At 29.1% G+C, this 26361-nt stretch overlaps 10 protein-coding genes across 11 annotated transcripts; 6 read left to right on the top strand and 4 right to left on the bottom strand.

Annotated features, from left to right (window-relative positions):
- Positions 1 to 928: 928 nt before the first annotated feature.
- Positions 929 to 1795, bottom strand: LOC130440960 (NADH dehydrogenase [ubiquinone] 1 beta subcomplex subunit 5, mitochondrial). The gene is made up of 4 exons (XM_056774377.1): positions 1620 to 1795; positions 1351 to 1562; positions 1182 to 1288; positions 929 to 1129 (listed from the first exon to the last, which is right to left on the bottom strand). Exons 1-4 carry the CDS (start codon positions 1681 to 1683, stop codon positions 991 to 993), a joined length of 522 nt encoding a protein of 173 aa, XP_056630355.1. The 5' UTR covers positions 1684 to 1795; the 3' UTR covers positions 929 to 990.
- A 202-nt stretch (positions 1796 to 1997) lies between these two features.
- Positions 1998 to 2988, top strand: LOC130440952 (adrenodoxin-like protein 1, mitochondrial). Its single transcript, XM_056774363.1, has 3 exons — positions 1998 to 2215; positions 2279 to 2330; positions 2459 to 2988. Exons 1-3 carry the CDS (start codon positions 2110 to 2112, stop codon positions 2808 to 2810), a joined length of 510 nt encoding a protein of 169 aa, XP_056630341.1. The 5' UTR covers positions 1998 to 2109; the 3' UTR covers positions 2811 to 2988.
- A 286-nt stretch (positions 2989 to 3274) lies between these two features.
- Positions 3275 to 6496, top strand: LOC130445868 (60S ribosomal protein L18a). Its single transcript, XM_056781759.1, has 3 exons — positions 3275 to 3362; positions 3549 to 3905; positions 6267 to 6496. The coding sequence occupies exons 1-3, from the start codon at positions 3345 to 3347 to the stop codon at positions 6420 to 6422; spliced, it is 531 nt and encodes a 176-aa protein (XP_056637737.1). The 5' UTR covers positions 3275 to 3344; the 3' UTR covers positions 6423 to 6496.
- LOC130445878 (uncharacterized) lies at positions 6452 to 8491 on the bottom strand. The gene is made up of 4 exons (XM_056781769.1): positions 8160 to 8491; positions 7919 to 8099; positions 6828 to 6865; positions 6452 to 6751 (listed from the first exon to the last, which is right to left on the bottom strand). Exons 1-4 carry the CDS (start codon positions 8212 to 8214, stop codon positions 6513 to 6515), a joined length of 513 nt encoding a protein of 170 aa, XP_056637747.1. The 5' UTR covers positions 8215 to 8491; the 3' UTR covers positions 6452 to 6512.
- A 393-nt stretch (positions 8492 to 8884) lies between these two features.
- Positions 8885 to 15343, top strand: LOC130445858 (exostosin-2). Its single transcript, XM_056781748.1, has 6 exons — positions 8885 to 9598; positions 12152 to 12908; positions 13823 to 14003; positions 14064 to 14261; positions 14349 to 14590; positions 14641 to 15343. The coding sequence occupies exons 1-6, from the start codon at positions 9063 to 9065 to the stop codon at positions 14860 to 14862; spliced, it is 2136 nt and encodes a 711-aa protein (XP_056637726.1). The 5' UTR covers positions 8885 to 9062; the 3' UTR covers positions 14863 to 15343.
- Positions 15344 to 15700: 357 nt separating this feature from the next.
- On the top strand, positions 15701 to 19303 carry LOC130441824 (zinc finger protein 124-like). The gene is made up of 5 exons (XM_056775630.1): positions 15701 to 15937; positions 16029 to 16538; positions 16597 to 16840; positions 16892 to 17081; positions 18224 to 19303. The coding sequence occupies exons 1-5, from the start codon at positions 15776 to 15778 to the stop codon at positions 18696 to 18698; spliced, it is 1581 nt and encodes a 526-aa protein (XP_056631608.1). The 5' UTR covers positions 15701 to 15775; the 3' UTR covers positions 18699 to 19303.
- A 311-nt stretch (positions 19304 to 19614) lies between these two features.
- LOC130442919 (LYR motif-containing protein 2) lies at positions 19615 to 20144 on the top strand. Its single transcript, XM_056777330.1, has 2 exons — positions 19615 to 19783; positions 19834 to 20144. The coding sequence occupies exons 1-2, from the start codon at positions 19745 to 19747 to the stop codon at positions 20050 to 20052; spliced, it is 258 nt and encodes an 85-aa protein (XP_056633308.1). The 5' UTR covers positions 19615 to 19744; the 3' UTR covers positions 20053 to 20144.
- LOC130442911 (membrane-bound transcription factor site-2 protease) lies at positions 20038 to 21708 on the bottom strand. Its single transcript, XM_056777319.1, has 2 exons — positions 21501 to 21708; positions 20038 to 21445 (listed from the first exon to the last, which is right to left on the bottom strand). Exons 1-2 carry the CDS (start codon positions 21573 to 21575, stop codon positions 20057 to 20059), a joined length of 1464 nt encoding a protein of 487 aa, XP_056633297.1. The 5' UTR covers positions 21576 to 21708; the 3' UTR covers positions 20038 to 20056.
- A 364-nt stretch (positions 21709 to 22072) lies between these two features.
- Positions 22073 to 24425, top strand: LOC130443093 (c-Myc-binding protein). 2 transcript variants are annotated; one of them, XM_056777565.1, is made up of 4 exons: positions 22203 to 22527; positions 22584 to 22705; positions 22774 to 23040; positions 23365 to 23981. In XM_056777565.1, the coding sequence occupies exons 1-3, from the start codon at positions 22504 to 22506 to the stop codon at positions 23021 to 23023; spliced, it is 396 nt and encodes a 131-aa protein (XP_056633543.1). In that variant the 5' UTR covers positions 22203 to 22503; the 3' UTR covers positions 23024 to 23040; positions 23365 to 23981. The 2 variants fall into 2 exon arrangements, with proteins under 2 accessions (XP_056633537.1, XP_056633543.1); XM_056777559.1 differs by having other exon boundaries at positions 22073 to 22527; positions 22774 to 24425.
- Positions 24426 to 25153: 728 nt separating this feature from the next.
- Positions 25154 to 26175, bottom strand: LOC130440541 (prefoldin subunit 3). The gene is made up of 3 exons (XM_056773784.1): positions 26017 to 26175; positions 25530 to 25927; positions 25154 to 25478 (listed from the first exon to the last, which is right to left on the bottom strand). Exons 1-3 carry the CDS (start codon positions 26089 to 26091, stop codon positions 25391 to 25393), a joined length of 561 nt encoding a protein of 186 aa, XP_056629762.1. The 5' UTR covers positions 26092 to 26175; the 3' UTR covers positions 25154 to 25390.
- Between the last annotated feature and the right edge of the window lie 186 nt (positions 26176 to 26361).

Below are 26361 nucleotides of genomic sequence, written 5' to 3'. Positions count from 1 at the left end.
GAATTATGAAAACTTTCTCTATGTAACTGTTATTATTACAATAAATTTCTTTCGCAGTTGTCCCTATTCTATGTTTTTTATTAAAAAAAATGTACATAACAAAAATTAAATCAATTCCCCTTACAAATTTTATTATTTTAAAATTTCTATGTATTAATATTGATGTCTAATTCTAATATTCCGTTTTAAATAACCTGTAAACAACTATTATTATAAAAAAGAAAAAGATATTTTGATCATTTCCGTTATGGCGTAATTCTTCTGACATTAGTCACATTTATTACATTTTGTCTATGGTTTACAATATTCGTATCACGTATATTTCGATGGTTCACTACACTATTGGTTTTGATCACATTGCCGCCATGTTGAAGTGAAAATCTAAGGGATGTTACGTCAATCACGGAATACTGGCGGATTTGAATTTTGTTAACAGTGCGAAATTCAAATATCATTTGATTTTGTATCTAAAATAGGTTCGAAGGATGCATATTTTCAAGATATATTCTCACAAATGGAATTTTAAGATATAAATGTAGAAATTATAAAACTTTTCACCTCAATGATAATCGTTCCATGATACAGTGATAGGATTTCTAATTATTTATTGTTATATCTCAAATTTTCTAACTTTGTGCTTGGAATTTTGCCTTTTTTTCATGATCTAGCTATCAGAAGTAAAAAAATTGACTGTAAGAAATAATTAAAGAAACCGTAAATATTATTCTGAACACTATTTCCTCGCCATTATGCACCAAAAACAAAAATACTTTTAAAATAATTGACTTTATCCCAAAAACATGCTCAAAAACTAAATTATTTGAGAAATTTCGAACCTAATGATTAATTTGAACAGACTATTACATTTCTACTATAGTATAACAAACTAAATAAGAAAATCAACCAAATTATAAATAATAGACGAGGAAATAATTAAAAATTTATTAACTATGCATCGCTAATAACAAATCAAAAGCTATAAGGATCTTTTTATTCTCCTCTGATAGTTTCCAAATAATCTGCAGCTTCTCTTGTTATTCTATGATATTTAGCAGCAATAGGGCGATAATAATATGCTTGGTAATCATTTCTTTCAGCCATTTTCTGCTTAATTTTCGCTTCGAGAGCCCTAAAAACGTTTAAGACCATCAAATTCAACACGCATTTAAAATTAAACTTACCTTATTTTCATCTTTTCGTCTTCCATAAAAACAAACGCTAAATATTTCTCGTATTCCTGCTGGGGGTCTCTGCAAATATACTTGGCAAAAAATCTAGTTATGGGACTCTAAAACAAAATATTCAATTAGAACCACCTTTAAAATTACAAGATTATTTCAAGTTTAATACCCTCTGGTACTCGTAGAATTTCGGGGTATATCCTTCGGGAATTTCAGATAAAGTTGAAGGTCCGATAAATATATTTGCCCATGTAACAACTAGGGTGCAAGGTATTACTCCTAACATTACATAGTAATGGAAATAATCCTTGAATTTTATCCATTGCCATCGAGAGGGTTGTAATGGGAAGACTTTATGATCAGACATCAACCTTTTCGATCCTAAAAATGTAAATATAGACGAAGTTTTAAAACAAAATCTATTACATAATAATGTACCTTCATTTTTAAACGTTAACTTTGATAGTCGATTCAAGATTCTTAAAGTACTGAGCACTCCCATTGTTAACTAATCGTGGTGAAAAAATTATTTATATTATTAAAAATTTCTTTAAAATCTATCACTTGCAACCTCTATATTAGACACTTCTTCTTATTTATCCCGATTACATAGTTAAAAATTGACAGTTTATTAAAGAAAATCTTATTAATAATATATAAATATTTGAAATATACATTTTTAAATGGACAATTATTATTTTATTTATATATGGAACTAATTAATAATTAAATGATAGAATTAACACTGATTTATTGTACTTTATTCTTCTTTTTTAACAAAAAAAATAGCCGTAAACTTTAGAAAATCTACCATATAATTTGACGTAAAAAGAAGATTATCTTAGGTTATTTAAATATTTAGAAATCAGTTTATTTATATAAGTTTATAAAAATGAGATTAATTTTTACTCTATTGTTATAAATAGAAATGAATATGATGAATAGTATGAAATTCTTTCGGAAATTATTGCAACACCCATCAAAAACTACTACATATTGTACTACGAACGTTAAATATTTTCGTACAACACTAAGTAGGTATAATTGATTTTCTATGTATTTTTGATTAATTATTTATTAAAATTACCATATCATAGCTGATTTACATGGAGAATATGAATGGTTGGATCCAAAGTCGGAAGACGAAGTGTAAGTAATAAATTTTTCTTATATATATTAGAAATTGATGTAAATTTTATTTAAAGTCATTAAAATTGAGTTTGAAGCTCATATTGTCAACTAAAAATTATTCATAATAATCTCTATACCTCTTCCAGAGTTAATATAACGATAATAAATAAAGACGGGGAGAAATTTCCTATAAGAGGGAAAGTTGGTGATAATCTCTTGTATTTAGCTCATAGATATCAAATACCGATGGAAGGTGCTTGTGAAGCGTCTTTGGCTTGCACCACTTGCCATGTTTATATTCAGAGTAACCATTCAGACATTCTAGCAGAACCGACAGAAACTGAGGAAGATTTGTTGGATATGGCACCATTTCTGAAGGAAAATTCTCGCCTAGGGTGCCAAATTACGTTAGACAAAAATTTGGAGGGTCTAGTCGTCGGATTACCAAAAGCTACAAGGAATTTTTATGTAGACGGACATACACCCAAACCGCATTAATAAGATAATTTTTTTAAATCGTAATCTCTTACATATTGTAGAAATATACATACATTTTGTGATTGAATCTTTTATTTAATTTAAAACTAAAAAAATCATCTTTAAAGCCTGATTTTGACCTGAATTTTAATATCGATAAAAGTTACAAAGTTGTTAATTAAAATGACAAAGAATAAAATATCTTCTGTTTTTAATTTCAATTTTGGTTACAGTAACAATTTTTAGTGGCTGTTTCTTTTAGTAAGTAAAGTCATAAATACAAAAAAAGTAGATGTAGCTATTAACTACAACAATTAAAACTGAATTAACGACTTATCTATCGATTGAATGATGAATAAATATTATTTTTTTATCAAGTTCTCTTTACTTTCATGTTTTCCGCTACTATACAAACAGTTTGACTCAAGTTTTACTGACTGTTTGTGTTTGTAAACATAGGCATTGAGATTAAAGAGAAGGTGATACAGCTGTCAATGAAATAATTTGAAGTGTGTCAATGGCTTTTCCGCTTCCTTTCAAGTAAAAACCGTAGCCATGAAAGCCAAAGGAGAGGTTAGTAATGATATTTCCAAAAAATTATCAATTTTCTACATACATTAAATACTAACAATATTCATAAAATGAATATTTAATATCTGTTATATTTAGGTTACTAATCCTAGTTGTTAATTTTAATTATATTTTTAATTCGTTATTGAACACGTGTTAAACATATACATTATTATTTCTTGTTTATAGTTGAAAGAATATGAAGTTATCGGGCGCAAATTGCCTACCGAAAAGGAGAAAACTACTCCTTTATACAAAATGAGAATCTTTGCTCCCGATCCAATTGTAGCAAAATCTCGTTTCTGGTACTTCTTGAGACAACTTAGAAAATTTAAAAAAACAACAGGAGAAATTGTATCTGTACGACAGATACCCGAAAAAACTCCAGTTAAAATTAAAAACTTTGGTATCTGGCTAAGATACGATTCCCGTTCAGGTACACACAACATGTATAGGGAGTATCGCGACCTCAGCGTATCCGGAGCCGTTACAGCTTGTTATAGAGATATGGGGGCCCGTCATAGAGCTAGAGCTCATGCAATTCAGGTATTTATAATCTTCATGTGATAATACATTATTTTTGTGTGAAATTTAGTTGATAGTGACAGAAAAATATTAAAATTAATGCACTATGGTATCTCCTGCTCACATTTTCTATATCTGAGTAGGTCGAAACTGTGCTAAAACAATAGGCATATTGCATCGTTGGAAATAGTACTTGGTTAATGTATTATTTCCTGGTATTCAATGCCTAACATTTGAAAATTGTCTAGGGACTAATATTTTTGTATGTAGTTGTAAAACTGATTTTTTTATTAAATTTGCTTCTCGTTATTTCTCTCCAATCGATCTTCTAATCAACAACCACATTAGTGGGAATTATAGTTTACTAGACACTACTGTTCTATGTAAGTTGAACAAACATCTTTATTAAATAAATTTAATATTTCTGAGATCTTTTTTAGCTAAATTTACGGCTTCTGTTGGTTGGTCATTTTTTACCAATTTTAAAATTAATTTTCAATCAGAGTAGACAAAATCAAGGCAATTTATCAAAAAAAACAATTTTAGTATGACATCAAACACGTGGATAAGCAAAACAGATACTAATTATGCCTAAACTATCTGTAAGACAAAGAAGTCATAAAAAGTCTTCGTTAGGTTCCATTGCAATTTATGAAATTATACTGATTTAAACTATTGCAAAACTCTTTTGTTAACTATTTTTGAACGTTTTAACCCTTTGGTGAACAATGCATTTATTGACCAAAAAACTAATATTAAGAATAAGTTGGTTGTAATGGCATGTATAGTCTCTTTAATCGCACCTATTTTAGCTAATCGCAGCTCTTCAAGGTTGGAAAACCCTAGGCGTCTCTGTCCTTTCCACTAAATCATATCCTAGGATTATCCTTAACAGTTGTAAATCAATCGATAAGTAGTTCTACTCTATTTTAGCTTTTTCTGTTTCATGTGGTTAAGTCTTTGTTTTCCTTCCATATATTTGCATTGTTTCCTTTTCCTAGACTGGTGATTTATTTCAAATAAATTCCAGGAGTTCTTCTTGTGTTGTAAGAGGTTCACAATGTTTTGTTATTTTCCAATCCTTCCAAAGTCTTTGTCATCCTTCTAGTGTCTAGTTTTAGTGTTTCACCTACTCCGAGGAGTTTCTCACTAGAATCTCAACAATTTTCTTCATGAGAGCTTGAAAGTTGTGGAAAATACATTGTCTTCATTCTATAAAGCTGAGGATATGATGATACACCCCCCAGCGTGACAGTTGCAGATTATGTGTTTACTCTTCTTATCCAGTTTTTATTGTATCTTTCAAGTGTCTATTGATCAAGCCCTCCAGAGTTTTTGTCCTCTTTTCTTAGATGTATGCAAGGATTTTTCATTGCAATAGCTTAAAAGTTGTGGAAGATGTTTCCATTTTATAACACTAGTGAAAATAAAACAAATAAAAAGCTAGAATGGAGTAGGAATACTTTTTGCTTGATCTGTAACTGTTAAGGATAATTCTATGATTTGATTTAGTGGAAAGGACAGAGACTCTTAGGGTTTTCCAATTTTGAAGAGCAGCGATTAGTTGAAGTGGGTGCCATTACGACCAATCTATTCTTATATTAGTAATACAAGTAAAAGATGAGAAGTAAGTTTTTTGGTCAATAAATGCATTCAAATGTTTACCAAAGGGGTAAAACGTTCAAAAATAGTTAACAAAAGGGAATAAGCTCATAAATAATTGCAACAGAACCTAACTAAGACAGTTTACAACTACTTTGATTTACAGATACTAATTTGTTTAGTATAGGTAGAATTAGTCCCTGTTTTGCTGCCACAATAAAAAAGTTTTTTTTTTCTAAATTGCTTCAATTTTAAGTCTACTCTGATTAAAAATTAATTTTAAAACTGGTAAAAAGTTGCAATATTGACCTTTATCTGTACAGAGGTTGTAAAATGTTATTTACAATCAAAAGAGACCTGAGTGGTTTTTTCTTAATCAAATCACGGGATTTTCTTGTGTTATAAGAGTTTGGCCATTGCAGATCATGTTTCCTCGTCTATCCCAGCTTTTTTTGTATTGTATCTTTGGTATAACCTTTGATCAAGTATTTATCTTCCCTTTACATAGTTGAATCCAATGATTTTACTTTGTAAGAGGTCGAAAGTTGTGGAAAATTATTTCCTCCTCTATTACACCCTCATATCCTTCGCATGCCCCATAATTGAACCTACCACAATCTTTGTCCTCCTTCTACTTCTGTCACAGTGCTGTCATCCCCTAGTTTGAGGTGTAAGTCCCATTTTTGAGACATTTAGTATTAATAAACAATATTTCTGTTGTATTTTTAGATTTTTACACAATTTTTAATTGATTTTTGAGTTTAAATGTTTTAATTTCAGATAATTAAAGTTGAGGAAGTGAAAGCTTCCAATACTAGAAGACCTCAAGTAAAACAATTCCATGATTCGAAGATCCGTTTCCCGTTACCAAAACGAATCCAGCACAGATCGATGAATCGGTTCTCAGTTCGCAAACCGAGAACATATTTCTTGTAATTTGTTTGAAAAGTGGATAAATAAAAACGTTTATATAAAAAAAACCGACTTTATTAAAATCATTGAAGATTACATGAAATATTTCTTGATTTAAGCCATTGTTTCCGTGTGTTTAGGTCTACATTGGGGTAACAATTCGTCGAATCTCCTGTTCAAAAATCCAACTTTATAAAGTAAACCATTCACGGTATCTTCCATGTAGGCTTGTCTGCGCCATTCCAATTGGGGTAGAAGTAATTCGGATTGTGCTATACGACTTTCCAAAGTTCTGATCTTTTGTTGAACTGCGTCGACGTAAGCGTCTTGTAGGAGACTCGCCGCGGGTCTATCTACAAATTTAACGACAAAAATTTAAAAATTTTAGACTTATTGGCAAGAACAAGCTTCGAAATTGAATATACTCACCAATATATGACACATTCGTAATGTCAAGTTGAAAGTATCTAAAATAAATTATTGGGGTTAGAAAACTGGACAGATTTTAGACTTTATAAAAGTCTTGAAAGAAAGTAGTAGATTAAAAAGTGATTTAATTTTCATTCTAAAATCAAACAAAAGCTGAGACGAAAAAACGTAAATTTACACCATATTCATGGTAACAGAACAAATAAAGCAGCCATAAACTTCCTATTTGTTCAAATAAATCCACAAAATAGGCTTCCTAGACCTTAACGTTGACCAAAACCTTTTGAAAACCGATGAGACGTAAGAAAACCTAGATTTACATCATAAATATGACAAAAGGGCAAATAAAGTAGCCCTAAGCTTCCTATTTGTTCAAATAAATTCTTGACCTTAATGTTGAATAAAAACCCATAAGACTTGAGAAAACCTAGATTGACATCATATCTATGACAATAGGGCAAATAAAGTAGCCCTAAACTTCCTATTTGTTCAAATAAATTCATAAAACAGACATTCTTGACCTTGATGTTGGACAAAATCTTTTAAAAATCCATCAGACCTGAGAAAACCTAGATTAACATCATATCTATGTTAATAAGGTAAATAAAGTAGGTAGCCCCAAATTTCCTATTTGTTCAAAAAATCCCTAAAACCAGCTTCCTTGAGCTTGACATTGAAACAATACTTTTTTAACACACATAAGACCTAACAAAACCTAAATTTACACCATATCTAAGATGAAGCAATAGTGAAAATAACCCTAAATCTCTTAACTTCCTATTTATTTAACTAAATCTAGAAAACAGGCTTTGCATGAAACTTTTGTATAACCTAAATTCACACCATATCTATGATAACAGGACGAACAAAATAGTCCTAAACCACTAAAATTCGTATTTCTTAATTTAAATCAATAGAACAAGATTCCTTGACCTTCAAAGTTTAAACATATACAATTTAATTAATATCCTAATAGTGTATGATAATTATAATGTCCAAATTATGATAATACTAAACATATCCTAAAATTATTTACTAAGTGTTTAAATTTAAATCTTTGAATGATATTTTTATAAAATTCTTATAATTACTTGTCTGGTACATCAGGATCAGCTAAAAACGATATTGGTACTAAATCGCCTTCACCATTACGTATTTTCATCACTTTTTCATTAGAAATATTACAAATTTTGTATAATTCTGTTTTTAAATTATTCGGATCTGTATGTGGAGACACTTCGATAATCTTCTTCACTGTATTAGGATTATCAGCTGAAAAGTTTTAAATTTAAATTGAATAGTTTATTTTTTGTAAGTACTAAGACAACTTACTGGAATCGTCTAAATATCTTATTGTCAAATAAATTGTGCGTTTTTTGAATTCCATTATTTATTTAATAACAAAATTAACCTTTTGACATACAATTGATGACAGTAGTTTGACTTTTAAATTTGGACAACCGTGCGTTATTACGTGTTAAAAAAGTTGCCTATATAAAGTAAAGAAAATTAATTTGTTTATAATAGTAAATTTATAAAAATCGGAAATAAGCTCAAATTTTCTTTAATCCATTTATAAATGACATAATGTGAAATAATTTTAATAACGATATAAAATTCTTACTGAATATCTTGGTCAGATATGTCAACCTTCGATTATGCCTACTAAACCATATGTAAGAAGTAAAGCTAAACTATTTTATTCAATGCAAATTGTTGGTAATATTTTTCCATAAAATATCTAGAAATGAATTCGAAATGATAAAAGATATTAGTTTCAGATCAATATTCGTTTTATTTCTAGCAAAAACTTTGTAATTCGGTCTAACTTGTTCTTCTATATTTGAACTGAAATGACAAATAAATAAAAAATACTTTATCGTGTAATAGATTATTATTGTGTAATAGATTATTATCGTGTAAAGATATATTGAACTATTATTATTAGTTTTTATAATTAAATTGTTTTGTTTATAATTGGTTATTAGTGATTTAACCGCTTATGCGGCTGAGTAGACACGTCTAATACAAAAATTGATCTAACCTAAAACTATTCTGTTTACTTTTACTTCTCATTTTGTAGGGAAGTGACAGTAGTGTCCTGTTAAGTGTTATTGAAGTATATTGAAAACATGACTTAAAACTAATAAAATGTGAAATATTTTTCACATTTATTTCCATTATCCCTAGTGCCATGTATTTATCATTAAATTATTGTATACAGTGTGTGAAAAAATGACGGTTCCTACAAAAATCGCTATATCTAAAGTATACAACTTCACGAAAACCTCCATTTACAATAAATACAAAAATTTCTTCTTTGTGTTACTTATCGTTTCTATATTTATAGCCCTTTCAGTTCCTTTAGCGAATTTTACTAGTGACGCGACAAAAAATTACGAAAATATCGATTTCAGAAACTTACAAAATCTACCTCTAGTGAAATTAACAAACGGTGTTACTACAGTGACTCCTAGAAATACACAGTGTACTCATTGGGATTGTTTTAATGTTTATCGGTGTGGTCATACAGGACACGATAGGATAGCAGTGTATGTGTATCCATTAAAAAAATATGTGGATGAAAATGGAGTACCAGCTACAGAGCACTTATCCAAAGAATACTATTATCTACTTAATTCTGTGATCAAGTCAAAATACTACACAGCTAACCCCGAAGAAGCCTGTGTATTTATTCCATCCATAGATACCCTTAATCAAGATAGAATTCGATTGAACTTGACTTCAACAGCATTAAGTTCCCTTCCTTAGTAAGTCTATAACATTTTTTTTGTCATTTTAGCACATTTTTTTAATTAATTTAATAAGTAATTATACCTAGCTGAAATATGATATTTTTACCTATATAGCTATTCTGTTTGATTTATCGTTATCAAAATATTGAAAAAAAAAATGTTTATTCGACCTGCAATATATTATCTTACGACCTAATAACCTTGAAAACAGAGATTTTTGAATTTCGTTACGAATTTTTTCAATTTATTTATTATTTGCAAAATCCATTCATTTATACATTTATTTTTAGTACAAAATGAAATACTAAAATAATTTGTTTATAAAACATAAGTTCATTAGAATATTCCTTAAAATACGTTTATTGACGCTAAAATGAAAATTATAAATGGTTATCCCGAGATGTTTATTATTTTTTCCTGGATTCACTAACCGTATTATACGGGGTAACATGGAAAAGTTATAAAAACTATGTCAGGTTACATTACATACATTACATTTTATAGCATACAGTAACTAGAAGACTTCATTACCCACTTTTATATAGATTTGAGTTATCATATGATCACCATAGATAAATTTTATTTTTTCACGAATTTTTTATTATTTTTGATTACATCTCGTACTAAAACTCTACCAATAATTATTATAACTGGTTTTCATAATTAATGTTTGAATTAATTTCAAATTAAAGTTAAATTAGTGGTCGGTTTAACGGAAACTTGTTTTAAGTCCGTACCTGTACAATAATTACGTTTACTGAAATGGCTACAACTTTATTTAATTCCATTGTATTCACGTCGAATTTGATTTATCTAAATAAAATGACTTTTACTAAATTATTTAACCAGGTAATGACATTTTTATGGGTTTTTAATAGTTCTAGAAATATCCATAATTATTTAGTCACGTATAACGTATTCTAACAAAAAAATAGTAATAAGAATACTTCTTAAATGTCATTCAGTTATATACTGAAAAGAAAAATTGAAAGCATCGTGTCGTACATGCCAATTTAGGGCTTATGAGGACAAATTTATGCCTAAAAGGCATTTACTAGTAAAATATTGTATTAAATAACGGCCATATTGTTTTGAATGAATATTATAGTGAATTAAATCCAAAAGAATATACAGGAAGTTTATTTATATGTACAACGAGGGCGACGAGATCATCGATATTTTTTATTGAACTCAAATTACTTGCATTTAATACATCGCGTGTCTGGTAGTTGAAATGGAAGTCAATTTGTGTTATTACTTGAATATTGAATTGAATATTTTGTACCACTCACATTGACATATAAATAATTATTTTTAATAATAAAAATCGATAAGTATTAACTATGTGTGATGAGCAATGTTATTGTAATAAACACATGAATAATTTACGAGTCCCAGGGGTAAAGTTTAACCGATAAAATATTCAATTTAACGTCCTTGAATGTCTGCGGTTTCGTATACGAATATTGAAAGTACGAAAAGCGGCAACGTGGCAATTATAAAACGTTTGGTATTAATTGATGATTGATGAAAAAGAGAAAAGTAGATTGTTTTATTGAGAAAATTCGTAACTAAAAAACCTATAAAAGTATATATAATACCATAAAATTTGACGAAAATGTTTCTAAATATCTAATTACGTGATAAATTTTCATTTTCGAAATGCCAAGGTTACGTTCAATATATTTTATTTATCGTATTGCTCAAGTGAAGATAACGATATTTATTAAAAAATTGTGTTTAAATTGACTTAACTGATAAAACTTCGGGGTATTTTTCAAATAATAGACATTTTAGTACTCAGTGAGGGAAAATGGTGATGTAATTAGGTCAAGTAACGTATTAGTAGTTTGTTATCTAGTCGAAAAGACCAAAACTAATTTATACACTATTTAATTAACTAATTCAGCGTTGCCACTTCTTTATATTAGAAAAAATTACGTTTTGTTATCAATTTTTACCTTGTTGCAGCTTCAACCTAATTTTGACCATATGAGTTAAAGCTAAACGTCATTATTCTTCTTTATTTAGCTGTTGGCCTCTACATTGACAGTTCTCAACCAGATTTAACTTATTTATTATGTTTTGTGATTATAAGTACAAATGAATCGTTTCGTGATACCGAAACACAATGTTTATTTATTTTTGCGTGCAAGGCTTTCTTATTTATTATAACCTACTCGTAAGCGTGTAGATGAGGTCCGAGCTTAACTAATACAGCGTTGCCACCTTCTTATATTCGTAGCAATCATTAATTTTATTTTTACTACTTGAGTAAATCCTTAATGTCATCTTTCTTCTTTATTTAGTTCTTTTGACCTCTACATTGACAGTACTCAACCAGATTTTACTTATTTATTATGTTTTGTGATTTACAAGTAAAAGTGAATCGTTTCGTGATGTTTGAATGAAACGCAGACGTGTCATTAACCGATATAACCACAATGTTCATTTATCTTTGCGTGCAGGGCTTTTTTATTCGGTATAACGAAATGAAACCGATTGTTCACGATAATCGGTGCTTGTTTCGGTTAGACTGATGCTATTTTTTTTTTCTTGAAATTTCAGTTGGAACGGAGGGGAAAATCATCTGATATTCAACATGGTATCCGGCAGTCCGCCGGATTTTTCGCCGGTAGTAGAACTGGACGTCGGTAAGGCGTTGATAGCCGGCGGTGGTTTCGATACATATACTTTTCGAAATAGATTCGACATTTCCTTACCGGTGTTTAGTCCGATGGCGAAATCGGCTCTAGTCAAAAACACATCAAACGAAAGACATTGGCTAGTCACATCCTCCCAATTAAACATTGATCCGTTTTTTCTCTCCGAACTCCAAAAACTCCGTTACCGCCATCACGAAAATCTGTTAATACTCGATTCTTGCCATCGACATTCATATAATCGAAGATGTGATATAGAAACTGGTAAAACTTTCGATTATCCTGACGTATTGAAAGGATCCGTATTCTGTGTGATATTTCGCGGCGAAAGGATGGGACAGTTCATTCTGTTGGAAGCTATGGCCGCTAATTGTATACCGGTTATAATAGCCGACGGTCACGTGATGCCCTTTCGAGATATAATCGATTGGAAACGATTTTCCGTTTTCGTTATGGAAAATCACGTCGCTACATTAATGGACGTATTAAATAACATTTCCAAAAAAAGGATAAAAGAAATGCAAAAAAATCTATTGTACATTTATCAAAAATATTTTTCAAATATGAAAAAAATCGCCATAACTACTTTGGATATTCTACAGGAAAGGATATTTCCCCATCATAGTAGGACGTACGACGAAATTAATTTAATATCTGAAGAGGTATGTAAACATTTTTTCCATAATGTGAAACACCCTGTATAACGTCGACAATAAAATATTTCAGATTAAGTTTATTTACAGGAAAAAAATGTATTTAAATAAACGCGTACGATATATTTATCTAGTTTGATCACCCTGTATTTTTTTTCACTAAATTTGAAGATGATTCAAAATAATTTTATCGCAACGTCGTTGAAATTATTTTTTACTATGATGTAATACTTATAAATTATGTACATAAAAAGATTCTTAAAAATTACACCCTGTATAACATGATCAGCTTATACGAAAAAAAAACCTCGTTGACTATTTTTCGCTAATTCGACCATCCTGTATATATAAACGTCAGTAATTTCAATATTTTTGACACAATTTTAAAATTATTCTATGAATATATCATATCAGATAAAATTTATCATCCTGTATATGATTTGAAGATATTTTCACATGTATAGTCAGCACTAAATGCGATGAAATATTTTTTAAACTGTATCACCCTGTATCTAACAAATACCGACAATAAACGATACATAATTGAACAGATGTTTTACATCGTTGCCAAGCTGTAATTTTTTTCCGAATTGTTATCATAATATGATAATAGTCACAAGTAATTTAACAATATAGATAAACGCTTAGGTATTACGTCATAGCTTTCGAATTTTTTTTTAATTATAATGAAAATACACTATTATATTTTACGTAGTAATTAATTATTTAAGAAACGGAATTTTTTTAAATAATTATTTATTGATTTCAACAATTAGAAATTTGACAACGCCGATGATTTATACCACACGACAACCAACGATTTGAATTTAATTTCTTGGTTCATAGGAACAATATTTCGATGTTGTTTAGTGTAAAATAAAACAAATTTAATACGTTTTTGAATGATTTTTGTTTTTTATTAGATCAACAATAATCCCTTGTTTTTTCCAATGACTTCACCGAAATCACATGGGTTTTCAGCTGTGATTTTAACTTACGATAGAATAGAAAGTTTGTTTCTTCTAATAGAAAGGTTATCTAAAGTTCCCAGTCTGATGAAAATAATCGTGGTATGGAACAATCAAAAAAAGAACCCGCCTTCAAGTGAGTTTCCATTAAAAAAGTTTGAGGTTATGTTCAATAATTTTACGAGTTTCTTTTCAGTATCCGAATTTCCAAAAATTAATAAACCCATAAACGTAATACGAACGAAAGCTAATAAATTATCGAATCGCTTTTATCCTTATAAGGAAATTGAAACAGAAGCAATTTTACACATTGACGATGATATCGTCATGCTAACGTCTGATGAAATTGAATTTGCTTATGAAGTATGGCGCGAATTCCCAGATCGAATAGTGGGTAAGACATTTAGTACCAAAATTAGTACTTAACACGTTCACTGCCGGTCCTAGTTTTTAGGTTAATATACTAATTTATTATTTGTAGGTTTTCCATCCAGGACTCATATTTGGGACAATGTAACTAATACCTGGAGATACGAATCCGAATGGACGAACAAAATATCGATGGTTTTAACAGGAGCGGCTTTTCTGCATAAATATTGGAGCTTTTTGTACACCACGTATTTACCTGCGGAAATAAAAAATTGGGTAGACGAACACATGAACTGCGAAGACATAGCCATGAATTTTTTAGTAGCAAACGTGACTAATAAACCGCCCATCAAGGTAAAAAAATCGATTTTCAAAAAGGAATATTTGATTTTTAATTTTTTTAGGTAACTCCGAGAAAAAAATTCAAATGTCCCGAATGTGCCAGCAACGAGATGTTATCGGCCGATTTGGGTCATATGGTGGAACGTTCCCAATGTATAGATAAATTCGAGAAAGCTTTCGGGAGAATGCCGCTCAAATCGGTCGAGTTTAGAGCCGATCCTGTGCTTTTTAAAGATCCCTTCCCCGAAAAATTGAAACGTTTCAATGATATTGGCAGCTTATAAAACTTTTTAGTCATTTTGTTGATATTTTTTTGTAAATATTGTAAATATATTGTTGTATTGATATTTAATACGGGGTTATATATTTTTTATATGTTGTATAATTTTTTTCCTATTCTTCTTTATAGTATTCTATTTGTATATGTTGTACATTCGAAAATAATAAATTATAAATATATTATTTAATATCTCGATAGAATTTGTTTTATTTTCATAGAGAAATATAAAAATGAAAAAATCGGCTGTTAATAATGATGACAGGCCCTGTATGCAAAAATTAAGTATCGAAACAACAGAAATATAATCTAGAGTAGGCATAGTTTATAAACAAAACAAACTAATCAAAAAAATGTGATAAAATCACGTATACGTAATGTAATTTTTTTCAATAACTCATTTAAATAAAAAAAATATCAAATTTGTTCCTATATATTTGTATTTATATGCTATTTTCTCTCATAATTACATGAATTTTGTTATATTTTATCTAATCTATGATTTTAAAAGCAGAGATAAAATCACAGTAAATAAAATTCTATGAATGACATATGTCAATGACAAATTTCGCGATTAATGTCAAGTTATTATATCTCCGGATTTAAATAAAGTACTTCGCGTATGTTTATTAGAATCCAGTACAATGTTATCACGTATATTAATGTAATTTTTTTCAATTCTTTCAAATGCAGAAAATATTAATTTCGTTTCTATTTATTCATATTCGAACGCTATTTTCTCTAATAAATACAAAAAGTTTGTTATCCTCTATCTAATCTATGGTTTTAAGAGCAGTGACAAAATCACATTAAATAAAATTCTACGAATGACATATGTCAATGAAACATTTCGCGCTTTATGTCAAAAGTAAAAACGTAAATATGATTTATTGATAAATTAGTTCGATATTTAAACAAAAATGGAAACAGTTATCATAGCTTTGGATTTAGATAAAGTATGTCGCGTGTGTTTATTAGAATCTAGTACAATGTTTTCGATTTATAGTGAATTATTAGAACAGCATTCCGACGAGAAAATGCCGACGATATGTGAAATACTCGTTAATATATCTAACATAAATGTAAGTCAAATATATATTCTAAATAATAATATTGATTGTGAATAAAATTTCATTTTTCCATTTGTTGTGATAGTAAAATGTTATTTTATAGATTCGTAACGACGAAAATTTACCGAGCATGATATGTGCTAAATGCATAGATTGCGCTCACAGTGCATATAAATTTCAACAACAATGCAACAAATCCCAATATTTACTCGATTCTTACTTAGAACAAATTAAAAATTTCACTCCAAAAGATGATAATCAAGTTCCAAATATGAATGAAGTGAAAATATTAGAAACATTTCCATCTGATAACAACGATTTATTACAAGAAGGAGATCTGCTTAATGATAGCTTGAATTTTATGAAAGATGATTATTTACTAGACGTTGGAAATGATATTAAAGATGACTCTGATGATTTAAAAAGTTGTATACCATTGGGAGAAGACACCGTAGATCAATTGATACAAGATAATCTAAAATTAGGTAACCTGGAACTCATATCACCAAAGATGGATTTTAGTCTCCATATTAAGGAAGAGGAAACAAATAAACCATTCAAGGATATGCAAAATATGAATTATTACCGAAATATCACAAAATCCGGTGACTTGGTACGTTATTCATTGAAAAAAACGTCAAAAACATATTAAAAAAAGTCTCTTTTTATAGTTCTATGATTGCAACATCTGCGAACAATCTTTTAAATTACCCAACCAATTAAAACTCCACTTAAAGTCTCACAACGAGGATAAACCATTTGTTTGCACGGAATGTCGGAAGGGATTTAAAGTATATGGTTCCCTGATGCATCATGCCCGTAATCATTCAGGGGAAAAGGCATTTCAATGTAAAGAATGTGGGAAACGGTACAGGCAATCTGGTACACTTACCGCGCACATGAGGATACATACTGGTATGTAAACTATTAATATTTATTGTTTATTAAAATTGTTTATAATTTCAGGTTCTAAACCATATTTGTGCTCGATTTGTGGCAGAGGGTTCAGACAAGCTCCAGATTTGACTTACCATATGAGGACCCATACCAAAGAAAAACCGTACATGTGTAATGTGTGCGGGAAAACGATGTCTATGCAGTGTCACTTAGTGCAACATATGAGATCGCACACTGGAGAAAAACCCTTCAAATGTTTGTAAGTATTATTTGTTTCTCCTACACTTTTTAATTACTGTCAATATTTTCTTCTTTTTGATTAATTTTGTGCATTCTACATTAATATGTTTTCGAGTCTTTTATAAGAACTATGAAGCTCTTCTTCAAATGATATTTTGGTCTCTTCCTTTATGAATTGTTGAGTTTTCTAATACTGCCATATTCTAATTATAAAATAGTATTTCTGTTGCTGGCAAGTTCTTCTTTAATTGAATATTCTGCCCTTACCTTTACATAATATCGAATTTTTCATCTCTGCTGTTTGATATTTTTATTATAAAATACTGGTTGCTGTCAATGTCTTTAATTAATTTTTAGTCTCACAAAACAGTGTTTATGTGATGCGACGTTTGACGTTTCTATTATTGTACAATATTTTTGTTTCTTTGCTGTTTATTTCTTCTTCTTCTTCTTCAATTTATTTTATGGCCTCTACTTTGAGATTAACGTTATTTATATCAATTGATATTTTTATTACATAAAAATGTTTATACTACTGTCAAATTCTTATTTAGTAGGTTTTTTGGCCTATACTTACATAAATTGTCGAATTTTTCATCTATACTGTTATATTTTATTAGAGAATAGTATTTTCTGTCACATTCTTCTTTTTTAATCAATTTTTCGTTCTCTGCTTTTATACATTGTGGAGTCTATCATCTGTACTGTAATATTTTAATTCCAAAGTAATATTTTGTGTCAAATGCTTCTTTAACCAATTTTTTGGTTTCTACCTTAATAAATAGTCGAATTTGTCATCTGTATTGTCATATTTTGATCACAAAATAGTATTTTATGTTAAATTCTTCTTCAACCAATTATTTGTTTTTTACCTCCGTCTCCATTCATCATAGAGTTTTATATCTAGTTAGGTTTTTCAATTTTTTGACCTTTTCATATATATTTCGACATTTTCATCACAGAGCAATGTTTCTGTTGTTATAAAAATGACATTTCGCTATTTCCATGATAAGACAGTATTAGTACTACTGTTAATAACTAAGTTTATATGATTTGACGTTTTATTATTGGAAAAAATCATTGTGAATTCCAAGAAATGTCTTTACCACGTCAAACAACATCAAAATTTCTTGAAATTTTCGATTTTCATTATTGTTTCAGTATATGCGATAAGGCATTCCCGTCATCGACAAGACTGAAACGCCATTCCATAGTCCACACCAACTTGAAACCGTTCAAGTGCACAATCTGTGATAAATCTTTCAACAGAAGCAGCAGTTTGAAAGTCCATACGAAAATCCACAATGGCGTCAAATCCCATTCGTGTCCGATATGCCAGAAGAGCTTCCTATGGGCGCATTCTCTTCGAGCGCACCTTCTAACCCATTCGAAAAACTCCGAAATCGAACTAGAGGAACCTTCCGGTGAATTGTCGACCATCAACGACGATAAAACCCCCGAGAACGAAACGTTCGCGATAATATCCAACGGAAACTGCGATTCCAGAAACGAATCTTTTCAAATATGCGCGTTGAGCGCCGAGGATGGATGCGAACACGTCGACACGTTTACTTTGTATGCATCGGGCGACAATCGATTGTCAAATCTTGGAAATCTTTCATCCCTCAGTATGTAATAACGTATTGACTCATTTTGCTGCACCGTGTTAATGATTAATGCTTTAATTTCATCTAGCTTAACTGTCAATAGTTGACGTACGAAGATCTCAAGTGTTTATCTTTTAAAAATGAATTTCTAGGTACAAAATAAGCTGATCTCAAAATATTTATGCTTAAAAGTAAGTTTTATTTGATTTTTTGACACTATTTTTCGTTTCTGTTGAGATATTTTATATATTTTGACATTATGATGACAGAACTTTGTTTTTGGTACTGTGAGTTGTCGCTTTCGAACTTTTGAGGTTTCAATCATGAAACAATACATGTGTTAACTGTCAATTGTTGTTTTCGAACTTTTGACGTTTCTGTTGTCGTTTTTGTTGCTATCAAATATTTTTTCAATGAGGTACATCAGGATTACCTCTTTTCATAAAGACTGTTATTTTAGTTTTATTTATTACAAATTTTAAAGTATTTCACTATTTTTTTATTTCAAAATATTTTTTATTTATTTTTATAATATATAGTCATGTTTTAAAGACTTTTAGTTTTGTTAAAAGCTGTTGAAAAGATTTTTAAGATGTTTTCCGTGTATTTGTGTCTAATAAATTGTTGAATTTTATCGTTTTTTATTTCATTATACGATTCGTTAAATTCCATACAAATTAGAATTGAAATTTTGAGCCAAAGACGGTCCTGGTAACCACATATGATTGACTTGATTTAAGTAACTAAAAGCCAATTTTCCACAGCACAAAATACAATTTTATTATTTAAGTATATTTTAACAAAATAAAAATCTTATATAATATTATTATTTATATTCTTCAATTATTATAACACACACAAATATCAATTAAGTAACGATTTAACTATATTTTCATTACATAGTTGTTGTTGTTTGGTAGGTCAAATAGACTACAATAAAAAAGAAGTTATAGGTTATGTTATATATTTAAGGAATTAAATGGAAATTATTATTAAATGAACATTTTAGAGAAACTAAATGTTTCAATATTCAATTATATCTAATAATATGTAAAATAGTTTTTTTTGTTAAATTATGTCGAATCTTCAGAAACCTGTCTTAAGTTTAAAACAAGTAAGTTTATTTATTACATCAGCAAAACGTATTTTCTACTATAATTTCAGTTTATTTTAAAACAAGAAGTTAAGAATTTATACAGACGGATATTTCGTGCTATTAGGGAAGTTAAAGATGAAAATCATAGGAAAGAATTGAAATTATGGGCTAGAACTGATTTTAGAAACAACGCTAATTACACTGATGAAATTACTATAAAAATGTGTATTAAATATGGCGAAAGGTGCTTAAAAGAATTAGAAACTAGCTTAAATTTATCAAAATAGTTTATTATATAAAAATTTGTTTATACAAAAACGTTATACAATGAATAAATAATATTAAAGTGAAAAAAACTGTTATTACCGATACAGTAACCTTATATTGAGTCTTTCCCATTTTTTTTCGAAGTAAAATGTACCCCAAAACTTCTAATATATACTGACCATCCATATACATAAAAGGTATTATATTAACGACGGCAAGTCCAAAAGAAATAACTACGATGTATTTGGTAAACTTTGTTATACAATCTGGTACAATTGTTGTAGTAAAAATAAATTTTGGAATATATGGGGAGATTTGTACGGTTTTATACACATCCCCAGGGTGCCCTAAATATATAACAATCTTATTCTTACAAGTTAATTTCATTAAATATGTAGAATTCCCCGGCATCGGTTTGAAACAATACTTATTTTTTGGGCAAACATGAAGAGTTTGTGTACAAAAAGTTGATTTTTCTATAACTTTTCTTGCCGGTAAGCAAACATGAGCAGGGAGTTCCAATATTCTATCATTATTTTCTAAATATTCGAAACAAATATTTTCGAATTTAGTACCGTCACAACAATCCAAATTCCCATTAGTAGAATGTTTTAACGGTATACTTTCGTCTAAATTATGAATTAACTCAGCGTCAATGCAAAACGCTACTTGATGAGTGTTCATATCATTAAAACACTCATAATAACTTTCTTCGTTTGATATTCTGCAGTTGTTTATTTTTAAAATCACATCACCCGGCACTAAACCTTTACTTCCTATAAGGGGTGAATTTTTCGCTACATTTGTTACAGTAACGCCGTTATTTACGTAAAAATTACCACTAAATATTAAAGGTAGTAGTAAATATAAGATTAAAGCTATCGTGGAAAGTACGACGTTATGCCAAATACCAGCACAAAGAATTCGAAGAGTTTTTTTACGTTCAATTGAAAATAGTTTCTCTGTAGCTAAATTTACATAAGCTACAGGCAGTAAAAAAAATATACTAACACCGACGTCTATTAAATTCACATCTTCCATTACCGCAGCTAGAGCATGTCCTAGTTCGTGTACTATACTAGCAACTATTAAAGTAGCGCTATAATAACCAATTTCAGATGCAGGTAAATTAAATCCTGGTATAACTGGTTCTAATACAAAATTCGAATTTTGTTCATTACTTATTAAAAAATGTTGAAGTATACTATATAATAATAAAGTAATAGATATTGGTAGAAGTACTAAATTAACGTAAAGACCTGTGTTAAACCACGCATTCCAAAAATGTGGTTTGTTGGAACCCCATCGAATAATAGTCCTATTAAAAGCTTTAGTTTGCCATTTTATTGTTAAAAATTTTATTTGAAATCCTGTTCCTTCTAAAAATTTGATGTAGGGATAATGGGCGCATGTCTGAAATGTAAATATGGACATTATAAAAAAAAAACGAAAATATTACGATTTTTACTTTGAAAAAATTATCAAAGAACATTAATATGCCGTAAATAACGAATATGACAATAATTGCGGTTGTAATATCCATTTTTACATTTGGAGATTATATATATATACTAATTTAATCCCCCACGGTGAATTTATAAAATAGTTATATTCATTTTCTTCTTCTGAAAATATTAGGTCTTTATATGATAGGCTAAGTAATCACTTTTTTTATTAGCTGTGTTCGCAGTAGTTATCCTGAACAGGATATGTCACCAGATTCCCGTGCAGTTTTAAATTGTGCGTTCGTGGTGGGAATAAATCATTTTCAAGATTTAAAATCCTGTATTCGGGGAGCACTGATTTCTATTTCAGAACGTGTTCTAAATACGTCCAATGTATTCATGTATGTTCTGTGGATAAGATGGCGCGTGTGCAATTATCCTATTTGGCATTTTTGTGATATTTACCACAAAATAAAGAGTTGACTTTATCCTTACAAATATCAAGAATAAATCCTAGATTTATTCTTGAGAACATATTCTGAACAAAAGCTTGCGTCCAAATTATTTAGCGCGAACAAAGCTATGCGCATCAATTAATATCCTTATTAATTTAAGATACTGGTGATTATTTCAGAATAAAAGGATAATTAATTTTAGAAAAAAAAAACATTTTAAGTTTTGGCGTAGCAATATTTTTTGTCCAACTAATAAAATTCAATTATCTCAATGACATGACGTGAAGTTAGCTTCTCAATAGTAATAAAAAATTGATCAAACTTATACAAGTAACTTTCCCAGTTTTTTGCTTTTTTGCATTCTACTTAGCGTTGAATTAACGTTTAATAAAAGTAGATAAATTATTTGTTCTAGTAAATAATCGGCATATTAGTTTTACATTTTTATATAATCACCAATTATAGCTGTGATAGGTTCTGTTAAATAAATTGTCCATCTGTCAATTTACGAGAAAACGTCCTTAAAACAAAAAAAATCATCTAGTTAATCAAATTCTCTTTAATATACACAATGAGTACCCCTCAAACTTATAAGGTAATTTTTATTTTTATTCACTTCTAACATATTTATTTTTATATCGTGTGTGTTAGCCCTCTGAAGCAAAAAGAGAAGAGTTCCGAAAATATTTAGAAAAAGCTGGGATAATGGATGCCTTAACGAAAGTATTAGTTAGCCTTTACGAAGAAATTGACAAACCAGAAGATGCTTTAAAGTATCCTTTTATTATCCAAAATAAATTTGACATATTTAGTTTTTTTTTTCGCCTTAACAAATTTTCAGTTATATAATTGATCAACTATCGCTTCAAGCAGGATTAGAAACCCACAAAATGTTAAACGCTAAATTAGAAGAAGTCACTATGCAATGTAAAGCTTTACAAGAGGAACTTTCAACATTGAAAACTGCCGAAGAAGTACCTAACACCGCGGTTGAAGCACCAGAAGGGGGCGAAGCCCCAGAAGAAGAAGCTCCACCCGCTCCCGCTGAGGAAGTCCCACCTGTGGAAGCACCAGAAGAAACTCCTCAATAGTTATATTGAATCAAAAGGTCTGTTACTTATTCTATTTATTCATTTACTTGAATATCAAATTTTTTTTAAATATTGATAAAATTTTAGTTATTAGTTTAGTTGGGGAAAATTTTTTGTTTATTTTGACGAATTTATATGAATAATCAATTTGTGTTTGGTATTCAAGTAATAGAAAAAAGTTGTGTTTCATTCGAAAATTCGAGACTTTTGTTCCTTTTTATATGGTGATTATTTTTGTTTGTACAATAAAAGTTATTGTTCGTTAATGAGTATTTAGTTTATTAAATAATTCAACATTATGAAGTCTGTAACTCTAATGTTTCATTCTATGTTAATTACAGAGAAAGAAAAATCGTCAAAATTGCAATAATTTTATTTATACCGGTCCTGGAATGTCATATTTCATCATATGATGTCACAATTGAAATATTTTGCTTTATGCCGGTCCTGGACTGACGTATTTCATCGTCTGACGTCAGAATTGAAATAATTTGGTTTTTGCGGGTCCTCAACTGTCTCATTTCATCATTTGACCTCAGAATTGAAATAATTTCATGTCTTTAAACGTTCTACAATGTTTTTAGTGATTTTATTGCTTCAAATCACTATGTTGCACTATTATTTTAAAAGATGTAAAAATTGAGTTACTTCATTTCTTGCAGCTATAAACTTACAGTTATGGGTACTTAAACAGTATTTTTTGTTTTTAGTATTTTAATTCAAAATCCATAATATTTCGTTTTATTTAAAAAGAGTGAGTTTAGAAATCTAAATATCCCTCGAGGCATTCCAGTAATTAATAAAAAAATATATTAATAAATTTGGATTATTTTATTTAGTTTTTGGGGGTTATGATTTGATATGTACGATATTATGGATTACAAATTTTATGTTTATTACATTGTTTTTTCTATTTTTTTATGTTTCATTTGAATAATAAAGTTTAAGTTTGATTGAATAGTGTTTTAATTGTTCACATTTTCGAGATAATAGATTTGACTTTATTTAACTGGAGGAAGTTGAAAATGTCTATAAACGAGCGAAAATTGCTCAAATAGGTGACTAATAGCGTACAAAAGATCAATTTTTAACTAACCGTTGATATAATTTAAAAAATATATAATTTGAACTACCACTCACAATTAGTACCTTGTAGTTTTTTTATCTAAAAATAGAGTAAATTTCACCTAAAACGTTATAAATAGCTAAAAATTCATTGACATAACCAACAAACTTTTCAAAATGAACCACTGTTAAATGTTTCGTCTAAAATGTCTCTAACCTCTATAACTATAAACTTTACAAAATACAAGTTGTTCAAAAAGTTATAGAAGTTTTATTACAAGTTTTCTTAGACCAACTTTACCAACTAGTGGTAAAGTATATATAAAAAAATGAAAAATAGTTATTGGATCAATAACACAAAAACCAAAAAAAAGAGGAAAATTGAATGGCTGTCACTGCACTTTATAAAAAAAAACGTTTTTATCAAAAATATGGAAGTAAAATATAGTGAGCAAGAAAAACTGCTAACGAATCTGTTATTACAGGAGGTGGTAGGAAATTTTTTCTCAAATGCTTTCTGGAAATGTAGTAGTGTGTAGGAGTTTTTTCACCAAAATGTCTATTACTTTTAAAAAAGACCTTGTATGATTAAAATGTGGCGTAAAGGATAGACAAAAACGCATAACTTCTTGAATAAACCAATTTTGGGTCTTAAATGTATGGAATCAAACAGTTTTTTAGTCAAATAGTTTTTTCATCAAAATGTCTGTTACTCTTTGAATGGACCTTATATAATATGAATGAAGGGTAAGAGAATAGAAAAAAACTCATAACTTCTTGAATAAATTCATTTTTTGTCTTAAATATATTAAATCAACAGTTTTTTAGTCAAATATTTTTTTTAAATCAATGTTTGATACTTTTCGAACGGACCCCGTATACTATAAATATAGAAGAGGGTAGAAAAAAATACACAACTCCCTGAATAACCTAATTTTGTGTATAAAATGTACAAAACCAACATTTTTTTTCAGTCAAATAAGTTTCTCAGCAAAATATTTGTTAGTTTTTGAATGAACCTCGTATAATATAAATGTAGGATAAGAGGTGAGAAAAACTCAGAACTTCACAAACAGTGAACTTTTATTTTATATGGAAAACTATTTTTTTCAAATTTTTATAAACAAGCAAAAAAATTAGTCTGAAAAAAATGCAAAACTGATACTTTTTTATTAATACAGAAAATTCGTAAAAGAATCAGACACATTTTCCTTTCTATTTTACTAATAAAATTAGATCTTGAGATTGAATTGCAGAAAGTATTCACAATACACAATAAAAAAGTGTCAAAATTAATTTTTTTCATTTAGCATTTGCTTTCTCCTGACGCTTCTTAACATTCCAATTAAACACACGTGCCATATTAACTTCGGTAGTAGTAAACTGATCCCTGAAATAAAATAATTTTCAAAAATAATTAACAAAAATATGAATATGTTACCTAAGAAAGTCCAAGTCGTGTTCCACGTAACTCAAATTTCTCGTAGCCACCGCGATGTTTTCTGTTAACAATTTTTTAGCATCCTCTAAAGTATATTCCAACATGACATTTGCACCTAGCCATAAACATACAGTATTAGTAGGAGATACTTTAGCTCTAGCAAAAACTTGTTCACTAAGGAGAAACTGCGTTTCAAAATCCTCTTTTTCTTGCTCCAGTTTCTCGATCATCGTAAGGGATCTTTTTAATTCCGGTACTTGATTTAGTAATCTCTTTTTTTTAGATAGTAAATTGTACTCCATAAATTTGTATTTGGCATGTTGACTATCTAATCTTTTTAGAACGTCGTCGACGTTTCCACCGTTTTCAGATCGTTGCATGTAAGCCTCTACATCTTCCTGAAATTTAAACAATCATAAGGTTGAATTAGGTTATAAATTTTATTTTTAGCATAGTGATGAACTATGTATAAATTTTTTTAACTTACCACAAATTCTGCTTCTGGGATACCCGCATAAGATTTCTTATCACCTAAATCCGATTTATTTGATTCTACTTCCATTTTTTTTAACTTTCCTATATAACTTTATTATTAAAAAGAAAAATGATAAATGTCATTCAACTTCTTTTCTTATTCGTTAATGGTCTTGGATTTATGCGTATTGAACCACGAATAATAATAAACGTGCTATGTATAATGAGATTAAAAAAGAAGATGGTCATTATAATCAGGTTATGTTTTTAAATTAAGTTTGATTTGAAATTATGAATGATTACGGTATATTAAATAATGTGACTGATTTTTTAAATCGGAATCTTAAAAAAAAATGGA

This window comes from Diorhabda sublineata, chromosome 1, assembly GCF_026230105.1.
Source record: "Diorhabda sublineata isolate icDioSubl1.1 chromosome 1, icDioSubl1.1, whole genome shotgun sequence".
Lineage (NCBI taxonomy): Eukaryota > Metazoa > Arthropoda > Insecta > Coleoptera > Chrysomelidae > Diorhabda > Diorhabda sublineata.
Note: the sequence above shows the minus strand (reverse complement) of the source record. Positions and strands in the feature narration are given on the sequence as shown.